This window comes from Periophthalmus magnuspinnatus, chromosome 22 (assembly GCF_009829125.3).
Source record: "Periophthalmus magnuspinnatus isolate fPerMag1 chromosome 22, fPerMag1.2.pri, whole genome shotgun sequence".
Classification (NCBI taxonomy): Eukaryota; Metazoa; Chordata; class Actinopteri; order Gobiiformes; family Gobiidae; genus Periophthalmus; species Periophthalmus magnuspinnatus.
Genome location: NC_047147.1, coordinates 27,810,895 through 27,825,665, shown reverse-complemented (window position 1 = coordinate 27,825,665; position 14,771 = coordinate 27,810,895). Strand labels below are relative to the sequence as shown.

The window sequence follows — 14,771 nt, the reverse complement described above, 5'->3', positions numbered from 1 at the left end:
GTCTTTTTCAACGATTCACTGTAAATATTGTGGCTGAAACTCGCCGTGTTTGTTTTGTTTTTCTCAGGACAATCAGAGCAGCGTGACATCGGACGCCAGCGAGGACCACGTCTCCGATTATGGGTAAACGCTCTTTCTATTTTCCACCGTTTTCAGTTCGTTCTGTCGTTTTAATTCCACCAGTTTAGATTTTTTGTCGCACTTGAGCTGCTCCATGTGTTTGATACTAAATCTGTTCTAACTGTATTTTAACTGTTTATAATAATATTTAAAGTAAATTCACACAGAACATTTTAAACATCGACGCGACTTTATGTCAGATTTTTGATGTGAAGATTTTTCCCAAATGCGTCACTGAAAAAAAAGCGAGATTCAGTTTTAGCCAGAAAAGACGAAGCAGAAGATGAAGATGAATCTGGTGCAAGTCGTCTTTTCTTTTGTGAGATGAATTTGTACACGGTCCCTGAGAAATAAAAGAAGAAAGAAAAACAGAAAGAAAAGACAGAGAGAAAGAAAAACAGAAAGAAAAGACAGAGAGAAAGAAAAAGAGAAAGAAAGAAATGAAAAGAAAGAAAAATGATAAGAAAGAAAAAAGAAAGAAAAATGAAAAGAAAGAAACAATAAGAAAGAAAACAAAGAAAGAAAATGAAAAGAAAAACGAAAAGAAAGAAAAACGAAAAGAAAGGAAAAAGAAAAATGAAAAGAAAAAAACAGTAAGAAAGAAAAAAGAAAGAGAAAATGAAAAGAAAAAGAAAAATGAAAAAGAAAAACGAAAAGAAAAAAAGAACAAAAAGAAAGATGAAAATAAAGAAAGAAAAATGAAAAGAAAGAAAAACAAAAAGAAAGAAAGAAAAAATAAATAAAGAAAAATAAAAAGAAATAAAAAGAAAAAAAGAGAAAAGAAAGAAAGAAAGCTTGTTTTGTAGCGTTTAGATCAGAGGCGTCAAACTCACAGGGACAGAATCAAAAACTGTGACCAAGTCGTGGACCAAACTAAATATTTATTGACAAACTTGAAGAACATCTGCATGTTTTTCAGAAGAGGAGGATTAAATGTGAAGCGACGGGAGCAGATGTTAATGATCAACAGAAGTGACGAGGGCCCAAGTCCACACATTTGCAAAGCATTCTGGGATTCGTAGTATTAGAGGTGCATGTGGCCGACAGCTCTATTATATATTTGATATGATCTCACGGGCCTAATATAATTATATCGAGGGCGAAATTTAGCCCGCGCGCCTGAGTGTGACATGTTTGGTTTAGAGGCCAAAGTGGGCGGGGCTGAATTAGGTCAATACTCGGGTTTTGATGCCACTTTTTCACATCGACTTGGAGACTTCACTTAAAACAAAGTGAACACATTATCACACAACTTATTATTTTATTGCTGAAGCTTTAATTCTGCAGCAGGAGTTTACAGTAAACACTCAGTATCGACGCAGTATCGATCGTCCTTTAATCTGTTACTACGTCGATATAAAGTGATATAAACGTTAACCGGTATCGTCCCAGCTCATTACCTCACACCTGCGTCTATACTGGTATTTATCCTTCATTCATTCCTTCATTTCTTCTTTCTTATCGCCCTTTTCCTGTCCTTTGGTGTAACTGAGAGTCTAAAGCTGTTGCCAAGACGCTCTGGTGAATTAGGACAAGTCTCCCCAAAATAAAACATCATGAATATTTAACTCTCTGCCCAAATTAAAAATCTGCTCATTTTGAAACGCTCCCTGCAACAGTTTTTTTTTTGTTTTTTTTACACCGATTAACCCTTTTATTTCAGCAGATGCACTTTTGTAATGTCACAAACGTTTCATCGACATTGTGGGTTTTGTCGGGGAGAAAACAAATCGCAAACCTACAGCACTTCAGAGTCACACTGCAATCCAACGTTTATGTAAATCAGACACGGCGCAGAGGAGAAATGATGGACAATTGTCTACGGTCCCTTAGCCAATCAGGACGCAGAACACGATGCACGTTCAGACTCTAAAAAAAAGCACAATTGCACTAAAAATGTCTCTTTCCCCTGGTGTTTCAGGCTCGGGGACAGCTGGGAGCCGTACGTGCTGCTGCTGCTGTGGCTGCTGCTCTATTGCTTCTGGGTTTTGCCGCAGTTGGACCTGAAAACAGTGCCCAGTCTGTTCTTCAACGTCAGACAATAAGAAACGCATCGCCAAAACTGCAATAAACACGTCTACATGAGGTTCATTTACTCGGATTCTGAGTTTTTAAAGCAGAAATAGATGCAGGACCCTCGTTAAAGCCGGAGAGACGAGACGTGAACGACCGATTTCACTTTCATAAATAAAACAAACACGGATCAGCGTTAAATGTGCGGCGTTTCCTCGTCGAGTTCTGTCGATTCAAGCGTCGGAGCGAACCGTGAAAACAATTATCACCACCGTTCAATACGATTTAGCATGAAATAAAACTAAAGCTCAGTGTTTTTTTCGCGGCAGATCGTTTCGCTTTGAATTAAAAAGGCAAATTTAAAGATAATCCTGCAGAAATGTCACGTGTTGTGTCTAAATCAAAGTGTAAATTGATTTGACGTCATTTGTAATTAATTAAAATATCCTGTAATTGACATATTTAGCTGCCAATTGTTTAAAAAAAAAGTCTAAACTCTTCAAAAATGATACAAATCCAGATGAATATTGTTCGTTGAAGTATTTTACCTCATGTAGATGTTTCTTTTTGCAGCACACACGACATTACTGCAGCACATTTTACATTTTACTCACAGCCGAACTGCCAGACTCTCGCTCTCGTCGCTTCCTCTGCACCAAGTGAAGGTTTTTATTTAACATTTATATTTCAGCGTTTTAGATTTGGCTCATTTTAACGTAAACTGTGGCTTAAACGGGTCGATTTGATAAAGTGATAAAGAGGGTCACTGCTGGAATATTCAAATCTACACTGTGCAACTCGCATCGTCAAGGGGTTAATTCATCAAATTTGAGTCATTTTCTAATTCCTGTTCTGAATTTGAGCAGATTTTACATCAGAAAGGCCAGTTAATAGAATAAACTCTGCCATTTTCACACAGTAATTTCAGAAAACGACGCATAAATGTGTGTAGTATGTCGTAGTAACTCGATATTGTAGAGTAAAAGTGGTTCGTTTTACTCGTCCGCCATCTCCAGACACAGTAAACACATAAGATTCAGGACTTATTTTAACTCAGATGCCATTCCGGACGCTAATATTTGCATTTTTTAAAAGTCCACTGGCTTAAAACTGTTCTCCTGACTAAACTCAAACATTTTTAACACACGTATAATCGCAGTTTTTTATTCCTCTAACTGTAATATTAGTTTTAGGGCATCACATACTTTACCTTTGACAGTGCGTATTACATTATTCAGTTACAGACGCCATTTTGAGGACTTGTTTCGCACTGCTGCTATGGCGACCGTCCTTATTTCTCGTCACTCTTAACCCACAGATGAATCCGAGCAGTGTCCCTCGTTTTCATTTCACAGATTTCGCTCTTATTTATCGATATAATACATGACGTGTGTTTTATTGCTGTAAAAAGCTGATGAAATATTATAATAATCGACAAAACGCAGATGTACAGGCCGCACTAACTTGTAGATATAGATGTAAACTGGATTATGAATGCACCGTTGCCTCTTTCGACAAGCCATTTTACCCAGAGAGATGTTGTATTTTCAAAGCGCTACGGGTGGAAATGCGAGTAGTTATTAGAGTTATATAATTGTGAGAATGTTGCTTTAGATCTGTTTAAATGAAGGTTAAGAAATTGCACTTTTAAAATGTATCGGTGAATAAACTGCCAAAGACGGAAGCGCTGTAACTGCAGAATGAACTCGCCGCGACTAACATAGAAATACATGCTGTTCAACTCTCCGTTATGTAAAATATTAAAGTCTATTTGTAATATTTTGTCTGATACGGTATATGAATGGATTTTTGTATAAAGGTTTTATGAAAAAAATCTATAAAATGTTGCTTAAGCTTGCTCCACGCCTGCCTGTAATAAGAGAATGCATTACAGCGTTATTATATTTCTATGTTTTATTTTTGGCAAAGTCTTAAAAAAAAACACTAGGACTGACGGACACGACGACAAAGTGCAAAGGTTTTACGCAGGTTTGAGAAAAGCTATAACCGTTTTTTATTATTTTTACAAAACCGTTAGACGCCACGAAGCTCGACAAATAGCAGATTTCTTCGTTGCATTTTTCTAAATTTTTATTTCAGTAACTTGACAACTTTGACGAGAGAAAACGTGACGCAAACTATATAAACATGTGGCATTTTGGGCGACGTTGCAGCACGCATTGCCAAAAAAAAACAGACTTATTAACAAATTAAACTATTAAAATCAAACATTAAATCAAAATGACAAAACACAAACTTCTGGAGATTGAAAATATTGTAAGATATGACGACGTCTCTGTCTCAAAGGTTAGATTTTGACCCATAAAACTGAAATTTAATCCAGATTTTCGCTTTTCTTTGCTTTCAGATGTACATTTTACAGTTTTGCCAACAGTTTTTCTTATAATCCTGCGTCAAATGTTTGCACAGTTTCGCAATCAATGCCCATCCATAAGCACAAACAGGGGTCATCGTTAGGTCTTTGTTTACTCTTCATAATCCAGACTTTCTCCAGCCACAACACTGAATCCATTCTTTCCCGTTCGCTCCAAAACAGTGGCCATAGTTTAAATGTCCAACACTGGATGAGTTTTTGTCCCTTAATCCTTGTGAGAACTGCTAGAGCTGTGTCCCACTTCAGTGCCTGCGTATGCAAAGTAGTGCTAAAGAGCCAATTAAATTCAATCAAACCATGACATGAACTGCTAACAGTGTAATTCTGTGTGAAATCAACAAGGCTCTGCAGAAACTGTCCAGGCTGTTCTGTTGTGGACACTGGCTGCGTGCGCACACAAGGGGCAGTTGTCATTCTGGATTAAAAAGGGGTATACAGTTAGCCTTCACTGTTTTATATAGGAACAAATGGGGATAGAGAGCAGTTCAGTGCATTTTCAAAGATATATTTAAATGTGTGATTGTGTTTGGAGTTATTATGGCCACTGAAAAACCCCATCCACGGATTTCCCCCATAGAAGACGACAAGGACTGACTGATCTAGGAAAAACTATATATATATTGTTTTTTTCTTTTTGTTTTTTGTATCTGAAATCGCAAATGTTTTGATTGTTTAACAGCACCGTCAAGTGCAATAAATGACTTAATTGAATAGGGTTGTTTTGTGTCATTTTTGTCACATATTTCCATTGCAGTCTCTTTTAGGAAAATCCATAAAATATTTACTTCGTTTATTACACTCAGAATTAACACCTTGACACATGACTTATGCTAATAATGTTGTTATATTGATAAAGCACCAGTTTATGGGTCTAATTAAAGTAGAACTATGAAGTGTGTGTTGTAATGCCGCCATCTAGTGGACACATTGTGGAAGTGTCACTTAAATTAGAGTAGTGGACAAACTTTACTTTACAGTCAGTGAATAAATACATGAATTGAGGCTGTTATTCAGAAAGATGAACATTTGTCTCATTTTAATCTAGCCTTAAATATCATAAATTTAAATAATCCGACTGTTGAACTTTGTAACTGATCACTATTATTTGAAAATCTATCAAAAATCGAGCGATTTCCAAGCAATTACAGTACAATAAATGTATAAAACGCGACATAGTTGGTTAGTTATTCAACGAGGTCAGTGACAGATGAGCGCTGCACGTTTCTCACACTTGGTATTCACAAAGAAAATGATTTTACACGTGCGCTGCTACTTTCAATGAAAACGTGCCGGGGTTACGCAGTTTACGTAGTTACGTTTTTGCGTAGCGGAGGCCCAGGTGAAGGAAGTGGTCGCACCGAAAAGCGGCGACAAACACGGGCTTCAGTGAATGGCACCGAGGAAATCCACCGATGTATTCACCCCCCTCCACGTACGAAGATCAGACCAACAGCAAACATAAGGTAGCACCGCGTTTCGATGTGTATAGTTTGAGTTTTCGTCATTTGTTGAGCATGTGGTAGCCTAGCGTGCTATTAGCTCAGACGCTAGCTGCCGTTAGCTCCGATGCTAGCTGGCTCAGTGACATGGTGGTGCATGGAGGCTAACCATTACGCGCCCGAAATTTCAACTAAAACCGCGGTTTTTTGTGCCATACATCGATCATAAAGTAAGAAACAGCCCCATTTGGATAAAAAACACGCGATTTAAGCCTTGATGTGTGGTTTAATTGGATAACTTAATGAAGGAGAGTTGATTTTGGTGTATCATTAGCTGTTTATGCTAGGTCTGGGTATTTGCAGGACGGTCTGTGCACGTCTGGGCTGCTTACAGAGGGGAAAAGGTTGTAATTCGATCAGTTTGCATCAGTGTTTGTCTATTTATAGCCAATTTTATCCCAACAATGTCAAAATGTACGTTTATCCACTGGCATGTTGTCATTCTGCTCACATTATTCTTAGGCCAAAGGATTCTGGAGCTCATATTTTTGCAGATCTGTGGCAGTAGTTAGATTATGTCCTATGCCTGGCTATATTTCTTGTGTTTATTCGTTGTATTCCCATCTGCCTGGTGTAAGAGTGTACTGTACTTTCAGCCACACACCCTTGAATCTGCAGTTGTAGGAGCTGTGGACTGTTCCCATGCAGCTCAGGCTGGTGCTGAGGTCAAACTGATAACTTATCATCTGCTGTGTCTGGGTGAAATGCACTTATTGACCCAAAAGCAGTTATTTACTTTCTCAAGCTCAGTGTCAACAATGTCAATGGCACGCAGGTGGATGCAGGTGGGGCCATGTTGGATCAAATGAGCCGTTTTCAAATGTCAAGTTATGTTTAGAGCTGTGCAGTGAATACAGTTTTAATCAAGATTGAGGCTCAGGCATTTCCAATCGTCTGTTCAGTTCAAGTTTATTTATATAGAACATTTAAAACAACTTCAGCTGATCAAAGTGCTTCACATAAAAGTCCACAAAAAAACAAATGAACAGATAACACGCCATGTAGAAAAAGAACAATAAAACACCAAGATATTCTGTCTAGCTGGTGTGAAGCGCCAGGGACAAAATGATCGTCTGAAGCGTTTGTCCAAAGAAAAGATTTAGCTTTCCAAGTACAACCGCATCTAAATTAAGTCTGTAACAGGACTATTCCAAGTCTAATCTGGGTCTGAAAGAGGATTGCATCATTTCCAATGCAGTTCTAAATGAGATGGAATACAAAGGAGGACAGAAAAGTAGATAGAATGAACTTGAATTTAGATAAAGGCACAAACTGAAGAACAGTCCAAGTACCACCTGAAGGAGCGAGTGTGTCCCCAGTGATTTGTGCACCACCGATTGAGAAACACTGGCTTAGATCTTCTTAATCAAAAGGTCCAAAGCTCATTCTCTGTCACTGTCTGTATAAGCATTTGGTTTATGTTCAGAATAGTAGAGTATTAGGCGGCGTTTAAATTTAGTATCGGGACAAAATAAAATCAATATAAGTGTAGTCATAATTCTGTTCTGTTTTTTTTTTTGCAGAGCTGCTGAAGCCATTCACTATTTGCACCACATATGATTTGTTATCGGAGGTGAGCACATAACACAATTGTTTTTATAAGTACAGAAACTATTGTGTAAACTGTTGATGTGTCCTTGGGCAAGACATTCCACCCATTTTGTCTGTGGTGTGTGACTGCATAGTGGTGTTTGGTGGTGTTTTCTAGGGCAGATGCAGAGAATGATCTTACAAACATTGAGCGTGTAGTGAATAAATAATGCATGAAATTGTAAAGAGACTTTGAGCGTCTGTGAGGCCGATGCATTATGTGGTTGTTATGATCTTACATTTTATTTTTTGTCGTAGGTTTCACCCCAGTCAAATGTCGTTGTGCGTCAGACTTTGGTAAAGAGACATTAATCATGGAGTGCAGATTCTGCGTTCTCTGCTCTCCCAGGAAGCCTCTGTCATATTCTGTAAGTATTTGTCATAAAAATAAAGGTTAAATATCGCGCATGTTGTCAGTTTTTCCTAATAAATCCGTTTTTATAATCAACACCAGTGAACTTCTCCAAAGAGGTGCACGATGAAATGAGATAGAGTGGCCGATTGGAGGAGCCGCACCTCACCTCCAGAGTTTGATCATGGCAGGCCTACAGCTGGTCACCCCCGCCTCCTCACCCATGGGGCCGTTCTTTGGGTTGCCATGGCAGCAGGAGGCTATCCACGATAACATCTACACACCAAGGAAATATCAGGTACGATCGATGACGGAAGCGATGGCACAAAGTCAGACTTCAGTCATTGTCGGAGTAACGGGCCACAAAATTAACACTGCCATAGTAAAAAAAGAGTATTGCATTTTGCTGTTGGCTTTAGTTTGGGGGGAAAAAAAACTTAAATCAAATGGAGATCTTACTTATCTTGCTGTAAATGAGCTGTTCCCTTTTTTTCGTTCTGGCTTCTGTACTTAATTCTCTTTTCTTATTTATTATTACATGTCTAGCTCGGCTGCACTGGCTCACTCGTTCCTTTTTCTCCCTTGTATAAAGTTCTGTTTTGTGTGTAACTTCTGTTATAAAAAAAGAAAAGGAAAAAGACAAAGTGGTTAACTACGGTACTGTATTTGGTCTAATAATGAACCCTGTAACTATAAACCACTATCTGAAAATAAATAATTACAAAAAAAAAACAAATTAAATCAAATGTAACATGTAATGAGATGGTAAAATTCTAATACAGATCAAGTTTTATGTCGTAATTAGTCATTTGATGTGTTACTTTTTCATTGTCACTTCCCAGAATTGATTTACTGTAAGATTAAATATTCTGATTTAAATATAGTGGGATTTTTTTGTTTGTTTTTTTGCACAGAGGGAGTTTTTATGTAATTAAATGCGTAAATAAGCCGTCCATGTTTTATCACTTGAGAAAAATATGACCCGTTTTCTTATGTATAGTTGTATATGACGTAAAAATGATAACAGAATATTTGATTTTAACAGCCCGACATTGTCAAAAGCCCAATATGTAGCTAGATTGTCCAAATAAAACTGGTTATACTGTGCACTGATGATGTGTTGTCTTGTTTTTTCCAGGTAGAACTTCTTGAAGCAGCTCTTGAACATAATACTATCGTCTGCTTGAATTCTGGCTCAGGGAAGACGTTTATTGCAGTACTTTTAACAAAGGAGCTCTCCCACCAAATCCGTGGACACTATGATGAAAATGCAAAGAGGACCGTTTTTCTTGTGAACTCAGGTATTGCAACAGAACAGAGTTTCACAATTTGAGTATTTTGTTATCATTTCCTGTTTGTCATTTCTGTCATTTCCAGCCGCATCTGTGATTCACCAGGCAGCGGCGGTCCGGACGCACTCTGACCTCCAGGTGGGAGAGTACATCGACGTGGAGCAGACCTCAGAGTGGAGCAATGAGCGATGGAGACAGGAGATCAGAGAGAATCAGGCGAGTTCTACAGGCTCGTCATCAGAGACAGATCCACACGTGTTTTGTACAAGATATTGATCGGGGTTTAGGAAAATTCTACAGTATTCAGTCGTATTAGCTGCTTTGTTTGTTAGTTTCCTCACATTTCCCACCAGGACTTGTATCGTGGATTCAGAGAGTTTGCAAATATGTCTAGAAATGATCCAGATTTCCATACACTTTTCTAATCTTCTGAAAATGCCGATGCAAATTGCCAGAACACTATTAATTTGTTCATATAATATATCAAAACATACCTCATATTACCTGCTCTTTGACATTTTATGAGATTTCTGCCCTGTCTGAACCTGAAATAGCGTGGGTTTCATTTTGCTGAATGTTTGTAATCTCTGGAGCAGGTTCAAAGTGTAGACTTCCCCTTTAAATTTCACTTTTTTGAGTAGAGAAGGCGTGGCTAAATCTATATTACCCGCCCCCTCCTGTAATGATGTATCTCCCTCAGCTGAGCGAACCTCCACTTGTGTCACTTATACTGGGTTTATACTCACACACACTGCTCACAATATCATTTTTAGTGGTTTATTGTGAATTTAATACTCCATTTTAAGAGTGCTCCTTTAGTTTTTATCTGATTTTTAATATTTTGTGGGTTTTTTGTTGTTTTTATCAGGTGCTGGTGATGACATGTCACATATTCCTGTACATCCTAAAAAACAAAATATTACCGCTATCGAAAATCAACTTGGTCGTATTTGATGACTGCCACCTGGCCGTCACAGAGCACCCATACTGTGAGGTGATGAAGGTAAGGATGCATCTAGTATTTCATTATTCATTCATTATTATTTAGTCTTTTATGATTTTGTAGGGTCTATCACTTAACTGTGTGGTTTTTTTTTTTTAAAGCTTTTTGAAGGCTGTGGAAGCCCTCGTGTCCTGGGTCTCACAGCCTCGATTCTCAACGGGAAGTGCGACCCGCTGGAGCTCGAACACAAAATACAGAATTTGGAGCAAATCCTCAAAAGCAACGCTGAAACTGCCACAGACCTTGTCGTCTTGGACCGGTACTGCACTTTTAATTAACGATTATTGGTATAGTCCAGATGCAACTAGTTTAATTTGATTTTATTTAACTTGTTTTGAATGCAGGCCTTTTCTTGTATTTTTATTTTATCATAACTTTTATTACCAGTATTCATTACTTTGTTACCTCCAAGATTCTAGTTTGTGAATTTTTTGCACAGTGACAATAAAACTTTCTGATTCTAGATAGTCAACTTATTCTGTAAACACTTGGAATTACTTTGTGCAAATTGTTCAAATGGCAAGTTGTTTATTTGTACAGCGCAGGCATTGATTCCAAACATATACTATTTAAGAAACTATTATTCTGTGTTTTTATTCTCATTTTGATTTCATAATTTTCATCTAGACTTTCACTTTGTTCTCATGTCGAGTCAAAATGTTCGTATCGTGACATTAATCTGTGCTCACTATGTGTTTGCAGATACGCCTCTCAGCCCAGAGAAGTGGTGCTGGACTGCGGCCCGTACGTGGACAGGAGCGGCCTGTCGTCGCGTCTGCAGAAGGAGCTCAACGAAGCGCTGCATTTTCTCAACGACTGCAACATCGCCGTGTCCAGAGAAGACCGCGACCCCACCTTCATCTCTAAACAGGCAGGAACAGTTTAGGTTTTATTTCTATTTATTTTGAGTTTAAAACGCAGACGTAACTTGTGCTGCAGTATTCATGGAGTACTTTTTCCCTATTAAAAACATAATATTGTGTTTAAATTGTCAATAATTTTTCAGCGTTCGGTAATTCATGGATAAAACTTGTTGTGAAATATTCCAAAGCACTACACTAGCTCTAGCACCACTTGTAGTATAATAAGGAGCATTTGTAACTTGAACGAGTGGCGAAATGTATTCACTCCAAAAACATTTGTCCAATTTTCTTTTGAACAGAACTTACCTGGATGATGAGAGATTACACACTCTGTATTATAGCTATTTTGAAAAATCTCAACTATCAAAATTGTAAAAAGTAATATCCTCTTGCTTTGCACTGTTCCTTTTTCCTTTTAAGAGCTGAAGTAACAAGCACATTTCTCTATTACTGATTAAAACCATTATGGGACCTAAGACGTGGCTCTTGCACCATCGATTGAAATACAAACTCAGAGAATTGCCCCAAAAATCAATGTGCATTTGGCTCTAGCTTCATGCTGCAATCTTTTTTTATTGAGAGAACATCTTTTTTGGCTTGGTCTTGGACTTAAAAAGTGAATTTAGTCAAACACAGCACTAACTGAAGTTTCTGCAGGTGTTGGGCGACTGCCAGGCCGTGCTGCAGGTGCTGGGGCCCTGGTGCGCAGACAAAGCCGCTGGAATTATGGTCCGTGAACTCCAAAAGTACATCAAACACGAACAGGAGGAGCTCACCAGAAAATTCCTCCTCTTCACGGACACCATCCTCCGGAAAATCCACGCTTTGTGTGAGGAACACTTCTCCCCGGCCTCGTTGGACCTGAAGTTTGTCACACCAAAAGTACTGAGGCTGCTGGAGATTCTGCACGAGTACAAGCCCTTTGAGAGACAGCAGTTTGAGAGCGTGGAGTGGTACAATAATCGTAACCAGGATAATTACGTGTCCTGGAGCGACTCGGAGGACGAAGACGAGGATGAGGAGGTGGAGGCCAAAGAGCGGCCGGAGGCGAACTTCCCGTCGCCGTTCACCAACATCCTGTGTGGGATCATCTTTGTGGAGAGGAGGTACACAGCTGTGGTCCTGAACCGGTGAGTACTCTGTTATTATCCTTATTTCTTCTCTTTGTTTCATGTAATGCACAATTGGGACTGTTGTTATAGAACGGCACAGTTTTTATTGTTTATTGCAACGAATCAAAATTTCAAATGCTTTTAAAACAGTGACCCCCATAACAAATTTAGTTTACTGAAGTTGTGACTTTGCAAATGACCATTGTATATTTAAATGCTGTACTTTAAAACCCCGACGTAAACCTCAAAACATTTCTTGTATAAATTTGTGGAAAAGTGTCCCTGATGTCGCCCACTGCTTTTGCCCCCATCGCACCGCAGGATGGGTCAAATGTAGAGGATATATTTGCTTATGGAGACAATAATGTGTTCCTTACCAAATTAAAGACTCCCTCAGAGACTTGGCGTTTGTGTGTTTGTTTTTTGAAGGTGGTTATATTCCTGTCACTATTTAACATATCGACATATCGTTCAGTGTATAAAAGCTGGAACAATATATTTTGGGGCTCAAAATTCACAGCTTGTACAATTTCTTTTGTAAAAGTGGGAAGAATTTGCGTGTTTTTGGTGAAATGTAAGATTTGAGCTGTAGACGGTTGGAAAAAGTAACTTCTGTGGCTAATTATTGGTTCATTCTGTCATTTATTTGTCGCAGCTCATGTCACTTAATGCCAGTGTGTTAAAAATGTTTTACTGGGGTCATCTTGCATTATTATTGTGTCAGTGACATTAAGTAGCTCAGTAAATCTTTTTAGCAAAGTTTTGTGCTTCAGAGTATGTTACTGTGACGGGAGTAGGTGGTTAGTGTTGGTTTCCTGTAAATTAAATGCATCTTTGGGCTTTTATGTTGAACCAGTATTTAACAAATGAACCAAAATATGTCTAACAGTTTTGTTTTCTTTTCAGTCTCATCAAAGAGGCAGGGAAACAGGACCCAGAGCTCGCCTACATCAGCAGCAACTTCATCACAGGACACAGCATCGGGAAGAACCAGCCACGCAACAAACAGATGGAGGTGGAGTTCAGGAAGCAAGAAGAGGTAAAGATAAAGAGGGAACTGCTTAAATGCAATTAATAATATAATAGTTGTATTTGTATAATGCGTTTCTAGATACTCACACTCTCTACACATAAAAAAACACAAAAAAACAACACTCATCAATGTATTTTTACTTGTCTCTGGTATAAAGGGCTGCTCCAGTGTTTCCCATAGATTTTGTTAAAACTGTGACGGCACAAATCATTTTTATTTGAATTATTTCATCTCATTCAATCTGTGGAGTATAAACGTCACTGCCTGCCTGTATTTAACCCGTCATCTTTGTGTAATCATTTTTATTTATGATAATATAATGAGCAACAAAGTCTAAGTACATTGTCCAGTTTATTTTAAATGATGGAGAATTTTTTCCTCCTGTTTTTTTGGGAAACACTGGTCACTCATAACATTCTTCACAACTAAAGTGTAACTTAGAGAAGCAATAGCAACTATTTTAGTTCACAATGCTTGAATGTTTGTTAAAATATCTGATATATAGATGTATATAGTCATAGTCCAATAATACTTTGTGGATCCTTGTATTTGTATTTTAATTGAATATTGTCAATCATTTTAAGTTGAATTACCGTATTTTCCAGAGTCGCACCAGCTAAAAAATGCACAATATTGAAGAAAAAAAACATATACTCACGATTTTATATGTGAAATATAAGTCGCTCCCCCGGCCAAACTATGAAAAAAAAAAAAGTGCAACTTACAGTCTGGAAAAAATGCACTTTATGACCTGTGGTTTTATGATTTTTATTTATTTACTTTATTTTTTAAGGCAATCCATTGTTTTTAGCCATTTTTAATTGAATTTATTTGATTAAATTAATAGTAAAAGTGATGTTTTATTAAAAAAAAATAAAAATCTATTTTCCACCTGCAGATGTCACAATAATTTCTTCATAAATGTTTAATCTTTCTGCAGGTTCTCAGAAAGTTCAGAGCTCATGAGACAAACTTACTGATCGCCACCAGCATAGTGGAGGAGGGCGTGGACATCCCCAAGTGTAACCTGGTGGTGCGGTTCGACCTGCCCACGGAGTACAGGTCCTACGTCCAGTCCAAAGGACGAGCCCGAGCCCCTGTGTCCAATTACATCATGTTGGCCGACAGCGAGAGAACCAAGGCTTTTGAGGAGGATCTCACCACGTACAAGGCCATAGAGAAGGTAGATGGTTTTTAAGTGTTGCTTTCACACACACACACACCCCCACACACCCCAACACACACACACCCCACACACACACACACACATAAAAGAGGTCATGCATTTTAATATATGGTCATTTTAAGTGGAAAATAAAAATCTCCCAAAAAACATGAATTGGTTTTACGGTTTATTACCTCATTTACTCTACTATACCACAAATTTGGTGGTACCCAGTTTTAATATTTTATCTAACATGTCCTGAGACATGAAAACATCTGAAGCTGTAGCTGAATTGGAGAAGCCAAACTTATATTTTAGAAGCTAACGTTTCCCA

General features: G+C 38.1%; 2 protein-coding genes across 2 annotated transcripts in view; both read left to right on the top strand.

Annotated features, from left to right (window-relative positions):
- The window catches only part of clmna (calmin a), a 92,052-nt gene extending 86,810 nt beyond the window's left edge, over positions 1–5,242 (top strand). Inside the window, exons 12-13 of the mRNA XM_033988424.2 lie at positions 68–123; positions 2,042–5,242. Of these exons, the coding sequence (XP_033844315.1) occupies positions 68–123; positions 2,042–2,165 (180 nt within the window). The 3' untranslated portion in view covers positions 2,166–5,242. The remainder of the gene's footprint in view (positions 1–67; positions 124–2,041) is intronic.
- A 596-nt stretch (positions 5,243–5,838) lies between these two features.
- dicer1 (dicer 1, ribonuclease type III) overlaps positions 5,839–14,771 on the top strand; it is a 29,027-nt gene continuing 20,094 nt past the window's right edge. The window contains exons 1-12 of the mRNA XM_033987952.2: positions 5,839–5,991; positions 7,551–7,600; positions 7,876–7,985; positions 8,072–8,267; positions 9,108–9,270; positions 9,347–9,477; positions 10,130–10,264; positions 10,366–10,523; positions 10,967–11,135; positions 11,785–12,257; positions 13,146–13,278; positions 14,213–14,455. Coding sequence (XP_033843843.1) covers positions 8,154–8,267; positions 9,108–9,270; positions 9,347–9,477; positions 10,130–10,264; positions 10,366–10,523; positions 10,967–11,135; positions 11,785–12,257; positions 13,146–13,278; positions 14,213–14,455 — 1,719 coding nt within the window. The 5' untranslated portion in view covers positions 5,839–5,991; positions 7,551–7,600; positions 7,876–7,985; positions 8,072–8,153. The remainder of the gene's footprint in view (positions 5,992–7,550; positions 7,601–7,875; positions 7,986–8,071; positions 8,268–9,107; positions 9,271–9,346; positions 9,478–10,129; positions 10,265–10,365; positions 10,524–10,966; positions 11,136–11,784; positions 12,258–13,145; positions 13,279–14,212; positions 14,456–14,771) is intronic.